We start from the raw sequence: 13,093 nt of genomic DNA, 5'->3' as shown, positions 1-13,093 counted from the left end.
GCCCTTGAGGCGTGCAGGACGCCCACCTGGACTTGTGTGTTGAGGGAGTAACCCAGAGAGCGAGTGCTCAGGTAGGAGGCCCCTGCAGTTTGTTCTCCAGGGACAGGTCATGTCCGATCAGCGGGGCTGCAGGTACGGGATCAGGGCTGCAGGACCACGGGCCCAAGGGAGCCTCTGGATGACGCCGTGAGGAAGAGACCCGATTTCATTGAAAGGTTCTCTGAATTGCAGGGAGAGAAGGGAGAGCCAGGTGCCATCCTCACCGGGGACATTCCTCTGGAACGGCTGCAGGGGAGAAAGGTAATCATGTCACCAGACCCTGAAGGCACACATCTGCTTCAACGCCCCATGTTTGTTCCTGGCACCGACTGTGTTCCTCTGAATGACGAGTTCGTATCTCCCTGCTTTAGGGTGAACCTGGTGTGCATGGAGCCCCCGGACCAATGGTAAGCTAGACCGTCTCTCAGCTGGGGCTGGACTGGGGGGCTTGAAGCATTTCTCATACTTTGGCTCCATTAGATTGAGTTGTCAAGTTGTGAAAATAGCAAGGGTGTGGCAAATGTATGTGGATTAGGGTATGCTAATTGTAGTCCAGTGAAAATCTCAGTGGGTTAGCACAGAAGCAGCTTCTCACTCTTGCCAAGCCCATGGTCGTTGTTCCTAGGTGGGCATCTACCCCCAAGCAGTGATTCAGGGACCCAGGATACTTTTATCCTGGGGCTCTGCTGTCTGGTGGTTTCCCAAGCCACACTGGCATCTTCCAGCTCCGCAGGCTGAGGCTGGGGAGGGGAAAGAGGTCATGAAAGATGATGAACATCACTTTTAGCACATTCCACTGGCCAGAACTCAGAAGTGTAGGTTAGCTGTGTGTCAAGGAAGGAGAGGAGAGTCGACTGGTGCCGACCACTCGCGGGTATACCACATGCTTGCTAGCTGAAGATTGCCATTGTCCAAGGAACCCCTCAGAGGAACCCCAGAAAGTCTCTCTTGTTTCTTGGACCTAGTGTCTATGAGGCCTTGGGCAAGTCCATTTCTGTCTGGGCTTCTGTTTTCCCATCTTACAGAGAGCAGAGGTACAGTTAAAGGTATCAAGTTAGTACTAGATGATATGATAAGGCCCTTCTTGGCTTACTTGCTCTAGGAATCTGTAACCCATTTGGGCTGCTGAATGGTTTTTAAGCTCCCAGTTCTCTCAAGAATGAACTGTAAACCTCTCTGTCATAGAGTCCTCCCCAAGAACAACAACGACAACAAAATTCAGGTGTAAAATGTCTACTGTGGGTCAGACACTGTACTGATACTTCACACAGACCATCTCATGTCAGACTCACTGCTCTAAGAGGTATCAGAATTCCCAGTTTATAGACTAGGAAACGGAGGTCAAAGAGAGTGAGTAACTTGCCCGCTGTCACACAGCTTGTAAGTGGTACACTGGGGATTTGAGCCAAGCCTGTTGGAGTCTGTATCCAGGTTTTCCCCATTGCCCCCAGTAAACATTTCTTCTAAAGCATTTTGGCCTGGAGATTTGTACATGGGGTTTGTTTGGTTGAAGCTGGACCTCAGGCCTGAGGAGAAGGGACCTCACAGACACATGTCCTTGACAAATGGCCCATAACCTCCAAGTTGCATCCCTCAAAGGACCTTCTGAGGCCTTTGGCCCCTTCAGTCGGGCAGAATGGGTGCCCTGCAGAGGAGAAACCGTGGGCTAAGACAGACTGGGGGAGTATGGTGTTAACCACTGGTGAATCACTTACCAACATCCAGTACCATGGAAATATTCCAGGAGTTAGCAATGGTGGCCAGCACGCCGCTTCAGATGGCCATGTCACTTGTTCCTACCAAAGCCCAGTGTGTGCACAGCTTGCCAGGCTCAGACAGCATGGGAGACCTTCTTCTCCTTCGCATGATGATGTCATATGGGCTACTTGTGGCCCTCATGACTGGTATAGCTTACAGCACCTTTACAAGCTCCCTAGAGCCTTGTTACCCATGGCTCCTGGATCAGCATCATCAGCATCACCTGGGAGCTTGTTAGATATGCAGAGCCTTACGCCGCACGCTGGACCTGCTGGGTCTGCGTTGTGACAAGATCCCAGGTGGCGCCTGGGCACACTGACGTTTGAGAAGAGCTCTGCACTAGAACATACTACCAAGTGGCCTGTGCCCTGTTACTCCTTCTGTTCTTGCTTTTCTATCTTTAGGACTATTGTGGGCTGGGTACTTTACATACAGAGCCCGTTTTAACTCAGCTTTATTTGCCATTTTCCAGGGCATGGCTATATCTGTTAATGTCAGCAGGAAGAAGGGACTTGGAGACCCCAGGCTTAAACTAGTCATTCCCCTGGGAGGACGGGACAGACCCAGCTACAGAAGTAGGAAAGTGTAGACTGGAGGCAGAGGGTGTTCTGGGAAGAGGTAGTGTGCATTGTACATATCCTGGATGCCAGAAGGCATAAGGATTCCTGCAGGAGAGTGGAACAGGGCAGTGGCTCTAGAAGCATGAAGACATAGAAAGCCAGCACTGGAATGAATAAGGGTCCACAGGTCAAAGACTCATCTGAAGAATTGAGGTGCCAGGCCAAGACTCTTGTCCTGAGAGACAGGTGGGAGCAAGGCAGGAGCCAAATCCTGGAGCAGGTTCTCAGGCTGGGCTAGCATGAGAGGTGAGGCAGGGCTGCGTTATTCCGACTGGGATGTAAGACCTAGGGCAGAGGTCCGTCTTCTAAGCTACCTCAGTACCTAGCTACCAGGGGGCTGTGGCCCTGAGCTACTGCCTCTTGCTCCTTCCTTAGCCCTGACTGAGAGGGTGGGGTCCAGAGTCTTGGGTGGGGTACAGCCTGCAGGAGGCCATGGGGTGCAAAGGGGTTGAATCGGTGGTCCCAGCTGAGAGCAGAGAGGTTGGGAGTCAAGGTTCCAGGCAGGTGCATACTTCATAATTGCCCGTTGTCCTCCCTCCTCCCTGCCCAGTGATTCATCCTCACCACTGCCCATGAAGGCAGGCCAGTGCCCCTCATCGCCCTGGCCCTTGACTTTCTCTTCTTTTCTAATCTGATACTTGTTTTGCCTCTAGGGGCCCAAAGGACCACCAGGACACAAAGGAGAGTTTGGCCTCCCCGGACGACCCGTAGGTGTCGCTGTTCCTCAGACTGGATGTGAGGGGAGGACGCGTGGGCTGGGCCAGCTGGTGGTCAGTGGGTTTACTAAGGCATCTCCTGTGGGTTGCAGGGTCGTCCGGGACTGAATGGCCTCAAGGGCGCCAAGGGAGACCGAGGGGTCATGATGCCGGTGAGTGAGATGACCAGTGCCCCAGTCCCCCACTACCTGGGACAGAGCCCTGAGTCCAGTGTCCATGGGGGTGGGGGGGAGGGAGGCTAAGAGAGTATCGGGTCCAGTGAGTGGGGCTTACAGACAGAATCTTCAGGAATGTTTGTCTCCTTCCTCCATTGCCACTTCCAAAGATCCTCCAGCCCATCCCTGTCCTCCAGCCCACTCTCAGGAGGGTCTCTGCCACTGAAAGCTCCTTAGTGGAACATAAGCTTCCTTGTCCCGACCCAAGAGGAAGGGTGGGAGAGAGATCTGGGTATGCTCAGGAAATCTGGTCTCACATCCCAGGCTCCTGACCCTGGGGTAATACCCCATCTTCCCGCTGTACACGGTCCCAGGGATATCACACCTCTAGGGGCTCAGCACATGTTTGTGAGTGCATATCAAAGGTAGGTCAGCTACTTAGGCAGAGCCTCACAAGGTGGCAGACACTGGGGGCATCAGCAGGGTCCAGGGTCTACAATAAGGACGCCAGTGTTTCTTGAGCACCTACTATGTACCAGACTCTCTACAAAGTCTACTTTTGTTTGCACCATCCTGTCTCTGCTCTGCATGTCCAGAAATCAGACAGGCAAGTGAGGACTGGCTCACACTCCTCAAGCACGCTGCGGCTACTAGGTAAAGCAGGCACTCGTGCCTTCACTTAGGAGGATCCATAAGGAGTCCGGTCCAAGCGGGCCGGACTCCTCATACCTGTGGTCATAGCCTCACCTGTCCTGCTGCAAGGTCCTGCTTGAGATCCTGGCTTGGAGGAAAAGACATTGCATGGCATTAAGGCCGGCTGACCTGGCTTTGACAATAATGCCAGTCTGTGGAGCAAGCTTGGGATTCTCTCTCTCTGCTCCTCTCCCACTCACACACTCCCTGTCTCAAAATAAATAAACATTAAAAAAAAGAAAAGAAAAGAATCCTGCTAGAGAACAAGAGTTTTGCATTTATTTTTGCATTTATGAGGCACTCTCTGAGGTACCGTATCAGGTGAGGGACCCTCCGGTCCCCACACCACCTGCCCCTCCATAGCAGGGATGTGCTGGTAGAGAGGTGGTAGGCTCCGTGTTGGCTGAGCCCTTCTCTGGGAGGCAGAATCTAGGTTCCAGCTCTGTGGCTTTGAGCAGGTCACTTCCCCTCTCTTGGCCTCTGTCTCCATTCGTAAACCAGAGATAGTGCTTGCTCCTCTGCCTCTTCCATGGGTGGCCGTAAAGATGCAGTGGGGTCATGGATGTTGACGTGCTGTTTCCAAGTGTCAGGCCTCCCTGTGGGAGAAGTAGGCGACTTTAGAGGGTCTTCTTTCCCCGTTCCTGGAGGAAGTATCCCGCAGCTGCCCTGCACTCACAATAACCTCAACTCAGGAATGGCCTTTTTCTCCCTTCAGGGCCCACCTGGCTTACCTGGGCCTCCAGGGCCCCCTGGACCCCCTGGAGCTGTGATCAACATCAAAGGAGTAAGCTGGGTAGGGCGGGGGAGGGAGACCTTCAGGGGCTACTGGGGAGTAGGCCCCAGACTGGCCTAAGCTGGAGTCAGGCGTCCTGATGGCCTCACTTCTCTTGTTCTCACTTCCTGCAGGCTGTCTTCCCAATACCAGTCCGGCCACACTGCAAAACGCCGGTAAGTAGTATACAGTCACTGCCCTGAGGAGCAGATGTTGGCATAGAAAGCGATTCAGAGAAGATGATCCGTCTTTGTGTTGAAGCCCTTCAGTCCATCAGTGTTCTCTTTGATGTCTCCTATCACTTACATATAGACCCTTAAGTAGGTCGCTAGAAGCTCCCAAATAACAGACCATGGCAGTGACACATACTGGATCTTCTAAAAGGTGCACACACTGGCAGAGTGTTTCTTTTAATGCAATCAAAAAGCAATGTCTTTTGTTATCATAACCACATTAGCTTCACGTTTGGAGCAAATAGTAAGAAGTAAAATAACCCCCTTAAAAATACAGATGGGAAAATAAAGCAATTCCAATCAGTGTTCTTTGCGTTAGGAACTTTTGGCTAAAACCTATAAGTGAATGTGTGCTGTCCCTTCCCATCTGGTATGTTGAACAGCATACAACGCTGAGAGGAGAGGAAGGACTCTCCCTCCCACTTTATAGTGAGGAAGCAAACTGGGACTGGGACAAGCTCACAGAGTTGTCCAAGGTTTCAGTACTGACAGAGCTGGGGTCATCCCTCGGGTCCCCTGACCACTAGGCACTGTGACTCCAAGGGGTCAGGCACGTGCCCGGTCACCCCAGCTAGGCAGTGGCACTGTCCCTGAGGTCTTGCCCATTTCTTTGGGGAAGCCCAGGGAGAGAGGGCCTGTCCCTGTGCACGGGCATTGGTCACAGAGCTGTGCGTGGCCATTTCCTCATTTGTTCAACAAGTATTTATTGAGGACTTACTGAGAGCCAAGTACTCTGCTAGGCCCTGGAGATGCAGGGGTGAACTAGATGGGCGTGGCCTCTGTTCTCAGAAGTTTGCAAATTACAATTTAGAAAGGTTCCTTGAAGTGGGTTCATAATTGATGCCTGTTGGGTGTGGTGTTGAGGCTCGGTTCAGAGGCTTTAAAATGACGCAGTTTGGCTGAGTTCTGTCCATGTCGAAACTTTGAGGCACCCAAGTCTGCAGCCCAGGGCCCAGGAACTCTGGCATAGAATGCAGATGATATGACCCACTAAGACGTCCAGGGGGCCTGCTGGTCTATGTGAGGACGACATCAAGCCAGGTCATGTTTACACCGATCGCCTGAAGGGAAACATAAAATGTCAGTGCTGGAGGGACGCTCCTGAGAGATGACTGCATTCCTCCTCCTTATCATACAGAAGGAGAAACCGGCAGCCCAGAGAGGCAAAGGGTCTGCTCGAGATTCCTGGAGAGTTTGTGCCCAAAGCCCCTCTCCACTAACATGATTGCAGGTGTCATGGGACAGCACTTAGCAAATGTGAGAGTGTTCTAAAAATGTACTGCAATTACCACAACCTGTGCTAGGACCCTTTCCAGTGGCCACAACCTTTGGGGTCATGAGATTACAGAAAAGAAACCAAAGATGAGCTCAGAGCATTTTTGGTGAGCTTTTGATTTCACATTGCCTGGCTGGACACCATGGGGCTTGGGCATGGACATTTCCTGATCAGCTCTTGAAACGGACACTTGAAAAACAAATGCTTTCTGTCACGTCCATCATTCTATAAGCCCCCTTCTAATTTCGGCCCCTTCCTGACACCACCATGATTTCTAGCCACATGGGGACCAGAGGAACCCTATCAGCATAGCCACAGGATACCAGCTGGCCACTCCAGCCTACATCCTTAACTTTGAAATGTCTTTTCTGGGGGATTCTCATCTGTTCCCCCCATCTTCTCTGGGTGACCCCTGAGCAACTTGTGACCCTCCACCCAAAAGTAGGAGGATCCTGGTGCCAGAGGGATCATTTTGATTCCACATATCAACTGGGAAAAGGGGAAGTTGGGTATTAAAAGCAGGGTCTCCAGTGGCTCTGTTCTATAGAAAAGGCAATGCAGGAATCTGGAAATGAACTGGGAAGGAATATTATCTAGGACAACTTAGATGCCAGACCCCTGGCACTTAAGGGGAGTCTAGAATAGCCCTTCCAACCAAATGATAATCCCCCCTTATTCATTACCACTACCGTTATCAGCTCCTGTTCATTATGCACATCCTTGGTTATACACCGTAGCAAAGCTAATGGCTGTGTAGCCTCACACCTGGGTCGTCACTCACTGGGATGCTTGACCTCTCACATGAATCAATCCTAAATGATAAGAAAGCAGGCCAAGAACGCTCTCGGTTGGCTAAATCAACACCGTCGGGATTTGTTGTCTTGCAGCTTTGGGCTTTCCCTTCGCACAGTTGTTCAACCAGTAGGTCTCACCTCCCCCCACTGGCTGCATAATGGGCCGCCCCGGTTGAAAGCCTGGGATGCCTGTGCAATGAGGGCTCCTGGGATTCTGGGGGTTCCAGAGCCAAAGAAAGGCCTGACTCCGTGACATCGTGCCTCCTACCACACACCCCCAGGACAGGGGACAGTGGCAGCTGCCTGTGGATGCAAACACCAGGACATGGTTGGCACCTTATGACCTTGCCTTTCTCTCTCTCCAGGTTGATACCACTCATCCTGGGAATTCAGAACTCATCACCTTTCATGGTACAGCTTCTCTTCTTCACCTTCTGTTTCTGTGGGACTTTTCCAGACCCTTGTAGCTCTGCAGAAGGTGGTCTCCACTCCCAGTGCTGGACCTAAGACTCATGGTGGGGAAGATCTGGCTGCATGTGGTGGGATCAGGGGTAGCTGAGCCAGCGCTGTGGGACTGGGCACTTCTCTTCGGTTTTGTCACACGTCTATATATTCTATACATCGTGGCTGGGACTTCCAGCCAGCAGGAAGTACTCAGGTTGGCTGTTTATTTGTTAATTTGTTCATAAAGCATCCACCGAGGCCATAGTGTGTGAATCTATCCTGTGCACTGGGCAGATGAATCCTACGCCATTCTTGCCACCCGGGCCCTTAGACTCCCTTAGATAGAACTATTTTAAAAATCATTCTAATGTAATATACCAAGAACTAATACAGGGAAGGGCTATGGGAGCTCAGAAGACCTTTGCTTCAAAGTGTTTTTGGACCAGCAGCATTAGCATCTCCTGGAGGCGTGTTAGAAATGCAGCGTCTCAATCGCTTCTCGGGCCTTTGGGCTAAGATCAAGTGTAAGATCCACTGCAGACCTGCTGAATCAGAGGCTACACTTTAAGCCCCCTACTGTGTCTGCACAGGAAAGTGTGAGAGGTGCTGGCTCTAGGTGTCCGATTAGTAAATGTCAGCAAGGGGCATAGGCCAGGAGACAGGAGTCTGCAGGGGAGCAGTCGCTCTGGTCCCCTGTCCCCACACTCTCTCTCTCTCTCTGTGTCCCTCAGACTGAGAGGTCTGAGCACTTGCAGTTTAAACAGGGAAAAGTCATTTTTTCCCCAATACTGACCTCTGGCTCTGCTCTGTTGTCCATGGCCTGCCAGGCTGTGGTCTTCCTGATGATATCTGGCCCTTTGGGTTTTCTGTTGGTTTTGGTTACAAGGTCCAGGCTGTTTCCACCCTCCATGCTCAGATCCAGTTCAAGGCTCCCCCTACCCCTGGTGCAAGAGGGACCTTGGGGAGGCGGGGTAGAGCTGGATTTGCTGTCTCAGATCCCTGGTGGTTCCCCCATCCCCACGGGGCCACTCTGGGAGACAGGGGAGGGAAGAGACCTTTCTGGACAGGACAGCCCCTGGTGAGCCTGTATCCTGCTACTTACTGGTAGTTGTTACTCCCGCTCTGTGAGATACGCAGCCACATCGGTGGTGGTGATCGAGCTCACCATCCCCTTCTCTGGGCTTCACCACTCCTGTGATCTCACCAGGGAGGGTGGAGGCACTGCCGCCCTGGCCCTGTGATTGCATCTCCCAGGGGACCCCCAGCTGGTGGCGTTGGGCCTCTGGTACTCACACTCCTCCCGTGCCGGGAAGCCTGAGCACCCAAACCCCATCTCTCGGCCCGAGAGCACTGCTGGGTCGATCTGTCACATCTCTTGGGAACTGGGAATTCGGAGATCTAGTGTCTACCCCACCCATCAAAGTGGGGAAAGGGGATTGCTTCCCTTTCCCAATGCTGAACTTCTGGAAGGCTCCCTCCGTGCCTCTCCCCCACTATAAAAGAGTTGGAGAGAGAGAGAGTGCTTCTCACAAATCCTGAGGGGTGGCGGTGGGGTACACAGTTGGCATCCTTCCAACTTTGTGCATGGAATACTTTGCACCCTTATGGTCCTCTGAGGGAACCTGGAAGGTTCCCCTCCTCCCCTATCCCACCATGCCACACACACACACACACACAGATGAGATGGGACTGGAGGCCTGACTGGGTGTTGAGCCCTCAGGCTGTGTGCACGAAGCTGTCTGAGACAGAGTTAACTGCAGCTTCTGCTGGGCCCCCACTGTGCATTGCTGGTACCTCAAAGACAGCACTATTGCCTCCTGCTTCACATTACCCTTCACTGTGTCCATCTTCCCACAGAGACCGAGCTTTTGAAGGTCAGGAATTGCATCTGATGTATCTACCTCTGCCCTCCCCATAATTTAGCAAACAATTTCATACCCTCAATAGGCCTTTGTTTATTGAGTGGACTTTGCTAAAAAGGCTCAATTTGAAAACTTGTCACAGAAACGTTTTATATAGAATGAAGGTGATTTTCCGCAGTATTTTTTTTTTATATATAAAATATATGTGTATTTGATGGCAGGTGTTAAAGGAGAAAAAGGATCCTGGGGTCTTCCTGGCTCAAAAGGAGAAAAAGGCGACCAGGGGGCCCAGGGACCACCAGGTATTTTATCCCTTGTTCTGGATCTTGCCTTTGATTTCTGTTCCTGAGAAACCCAGCTGAGCTATAAAGTAAGACGGATTATATTACCACCCTGACCACAAGCTCCATGGAGTTCTAGAGAGACCCAGTCGTGGGTCCAAGATGGAACACTGTCAAAAGAGACCAGAAGTTCCTGTGCAAAGCAAGGCCCAAAGAGGGCCAGTGACATGCTCAGGATCCCACAGTGTCTGGGTTGTGGGGCCCAGCCAAGGACTCGTTTCTGCCTCCAAGGCCAGTGCCCACTCTGTTAGCTAAACCAATGTGGGAGCACTTCCACTGGGGAATAATGATGGATGACAACTTGGAGAGTTTATTTTTGAATTTCTGAGATTACGGTGGTGAATTTTACGCAGCATTTCTTTTTCAGGCCCTCCAGTGGACCCGACTTACCTGAGATACCTTCTAAACAGTTTGAAGGTGAGTATCTCTCTACCAGATATTTGGCCTGTGTTTCCAAGTTCTCGAGCTCATGGTATGCACTGGTTCGCCTTACTCTTGTTGAATGTTCTCTGCTTGCAGGGGGAGAATGGAGACAGGGGGATCAAAGGAGAAAAAGGAGACTCTCATGGTGACTTCTTTGTGTCAGGGCCGCCAGGACTACCAGGAAGTCCCGGCCTGGTTGTAAGTAGTGATTTTTCCTCGCCATTTTCCTCAGTGAATCACAGCCTTCCCTGACGCACCCCAGTGGGACTAGGCAGTTGGAGAGTCAAGGGTCTGTCACAGCACCACAAGCTGGAGGTAGGAGTTGGGCATCGGCCTCTCTCCCTCGTATTTACTTACCAATAGGGATGTTGGCTGAGGACCATGGAGGAAAGGGAGCTGGCCATGGCCATATGCGTTCAGGTAACTTCCAGGTCATTAACCACACAGCCTTATTCATGTCAACGGTGGAAAATTTGCTCAACCCAAGGAGTTACTAACTAATGGTGAACATATCAGATAATAAAGGCAGAATGGAAGGTGAGGGAGATATTTTTAGAGGGGCTATTTGATTCTTCTGAAATCTCACGAAAGAAGGAGCCCCTAGATAGGCTTGGTCTTCTTAGGATGCCAGGTTTCTCCAGCTCACAAGAGAAATTCAAGTTGTCTCCAGTGAGATTATGACCAGATCATGACCCTCAGGAACCAGAAGTAAACCCTGGTCCCGGACAGAGCTCACCATGAGGGCAGACTCCAGCAAAGCCAGGAGACCAGGATTCTACTTCTACCTCTGCTGCTAATTTGCTTTGACACTTTGGACAAGCCCTATCCCCTCTCTGTGCCTGGGTTTCTTAATCTGTGAAATGCAAAGTCTGGGCCCTCCCGACTCCAGGGCTCTCTGGGGTTGTATGCAGTGACATTAAACATAATGACTGGGTTGCTGTTCTTTAGGTCTTACACCTGAGTTGTGCCCAGATTGGAGGATAATGATAGCAATAGCTCGTATTTATTGACTTTTTACAAACATCCTCACACAAAGAAGAGCTGGGACTTACAGTGATTACTGGGACTTACAGTTGCTTTCTCTCTTCTGTTACTGTGCTCTTGCCTTGACAGGGGCAGAAAGGGGAGACTGTCGTCGGGCCCCAGGGACCCCCTGGTGCTCCTGGCCTGCCTGGGCCTCCTGGCTTTGGAAGACCTGGTTCACCTGGGCCACCGGGCCCCCCAGGGCCACCAGGACCACCAGCTATCCTCGGAGCAGGTTAGTACTGTGAATGCCGTCCCTGCTGTTGAGCTCAGGGTCACCACATCGGGTAGGCATGTCAGAGCCACACTGTATGACAGAGAGCTATTTCCAGATTGGAGCTTTCTTTCTTTCCTTTTTTTAAAAAATTGATGTGTAATTCACATGCCATAAAATTCACACATTTAAAGTGTACAGTTCGGTGGTTTTTAATGTATTCACAAGGTTATGCAGCCATCACCTGTCTCTAATTCCAGAACATTTTCATCACCCCAGAAAGACACCCTGCACCAACTAGCATTCAGTCCTCTTTCTCTCCTCCCCCCAGACATGGGCACCTGAAGATTTACTTTTTATCTCTCAGGATTTGCCTACTCTAGACATGTCCTATCAATGGGATAATAACAATGTGTGGCCTTTTGTGTCTGGCTTCTTCCACTCAGCATCCTCCATGATGTATTCTGTGTCAGTACTTCGTTCCTTGTTATGGCTTAATAATCTTCCACTGTGTGGACATAGTACATTTTGTTTATCCATTCATCAGTTGGTGGACATTTGGGTCATTTCCACTTGTTGGCTATTAATAATAACACTGTAGGGATGCCTGGGTGGCTCAGTTGGTTAAGTGTCTGACTATTGGTTTCGGCTCAGAACATAATCTCATGGTTTGTGAGTCCAAGCCCCGCATCAGGCTCCTCTCTCCCTCTCTCTCTACCCCTCCCCCATTCTCTCTCTCTCAAAAATAAATAAATAAACTTAAAAATTAAAAAAAAAAAGAATAACGCTGCTGTAAACGTTCATGCACAAGTCTTTGTGTGGACATATGTTTGCAGCTCTCCTGGGTGTTTACCCAGGAGTGGAATTTCTGGGTGGAAGAATGTATGTTCACTCTGTTTCACTGTTTGAGGAACTGCTAACCTGCTTTCCAAAGTGGCTGTGCCATTTTTGCGTTCCCACTGGCAGTGCACAAAGCTTCGAGGCTTTCCTCATTTTCACCAACACTTCTTATTGTCCTATATTGTTTATTCCAGCCATCACTCATTCACGTGCAGTGATATCCTGCGGTGCCTTTCCCTGAGGTCTAATGGTGTGGAACGTCTTTTCATGTGTGGGTGGAAACTCCTTGACTGCTTTGTCAATGCCTGGCCCTTAAGGGACTTGAGGACCAGCACTGATTCTAACTCTATAAAAACTCTCCTTACCCATAGCTACCTCACTTCCTCAAATAAAAAATGGGTGGGGGCCATTTGGGTGGCTCAGTCAGTTAAGCATCCAACTTCGGCTCAGGTCATGATCTCAGGGTTCATGAGTTCGAGCCCTGCATCAGGCCCTGTGCTGACAGCTGGGAGCCTGGAGCCTGCTTTGGATTCTGTGTCTCCCTCTCTCTCTCTCTGCCCCTCCCCTGCTTGCTCTCTGTCTCTGTCTCTCTCTCAAAAACAAATAAAACATTAAAATTAAAAAAAAAAAAAAAGGAAATGTAACTCCAACTAGCTTAAGCAAAAGGGAGATTTATTGGACGTGAAGGAGGTGAATCATTAACTTATTGGAGGGGCCGGCATGCAGCGGGACCTCAGGCACAGCCGGAACCGGGGACTCAACCCCTGTGAGGATTCTCTGGCCATCTCTTGTCATGGCTTCTCTCTGTATGCTAGCTTCATGCTTCTTCACCACAGACCACATCCTCTGCATGAAGGGAAATATGGTTACTGACAACTCAGAGCTTCCAC

General features: G+C 50.7%; 1 protein-coding gene across 5 annotated transcripts in view; it reads left to right on the top strand.

Moving 5' to 3' along the window:
* The window catches only part of COL15A1 (collagen type XV alpha 1 chain), a 107,737-nt gene that overhangs the window by 83,234 nt on the left and 11,410 nt on the right, over nucleotides 1-13,093 (top strand). For all 5 annotated transcript variants that reach the window (XM_053204889.1, XM_027039532.2, XM_053204890.1 and 2 more), the window contains 11 exons: nucleotides 232-300; nucleotides 411-446; nucleotides 3,071-3,124; nucleotides 3,226-3,285; nucleotides 4,697-4,765; nucleotides 4,888-4,929; nucleotides 7,422-7,467; nucleotides 9,584-9,664; nucleotides 10,071-10,120; nucleotides 10,223-10,324; nucleotides 11,240-11,384. In XM_053204889.1, the coding sequence (XP_053060864.1) occupies nucleotides 232-300; nucleotides 411-446; nucleotides 3,071-3,124; nucleotides 3,226-3,285; nucleotides 4,697-4,765; nucleotides 4,888-4,929; nucleotides 7,422-7,467; nucleotides 9,584-9,664; nucleotides 10,071-10,120; nucleotides 10,223-10,324; nucleotides 11,240-11,384 (754 nt within the window). The remainder of the gene's footprint in view (nucleotides 1-231; nucleotides 301-410; nucleotides 447-3,070; nucleotides 3,125-3,225; nucleotides 3,286-4,696; nucleotides 4,766-4,887; nucleotides 4,930-7,421; nucleotides 7,468-9,583; nucleotides 9,665-10,070; nucleotides 10,121-10,222; nucleotides 10,325-11,239; nucleotides 11,385-13,093) is intronic.

This window comes from Acinonyx jubatus, chromosome D4 (genome assembly GCF_027475565.1).
Source record: "Acinonyx jubatus isolate Ajub_Pintada_27869175 chromosome D4, VMU_Ajub_asm_v1.0, whole genome shotgun sequence".
Classification (NCBI taxonomy): Eukaryota; Metazoa; Chordata; class Mammalia; order Carnivora; family Felidae; genus Acinonyx; species Acinonyx jubatus.
Note: the sequence above shows the minus strand (reverse complement) of the source record. Positions and strands in the feature narration are given on the sequence as shown.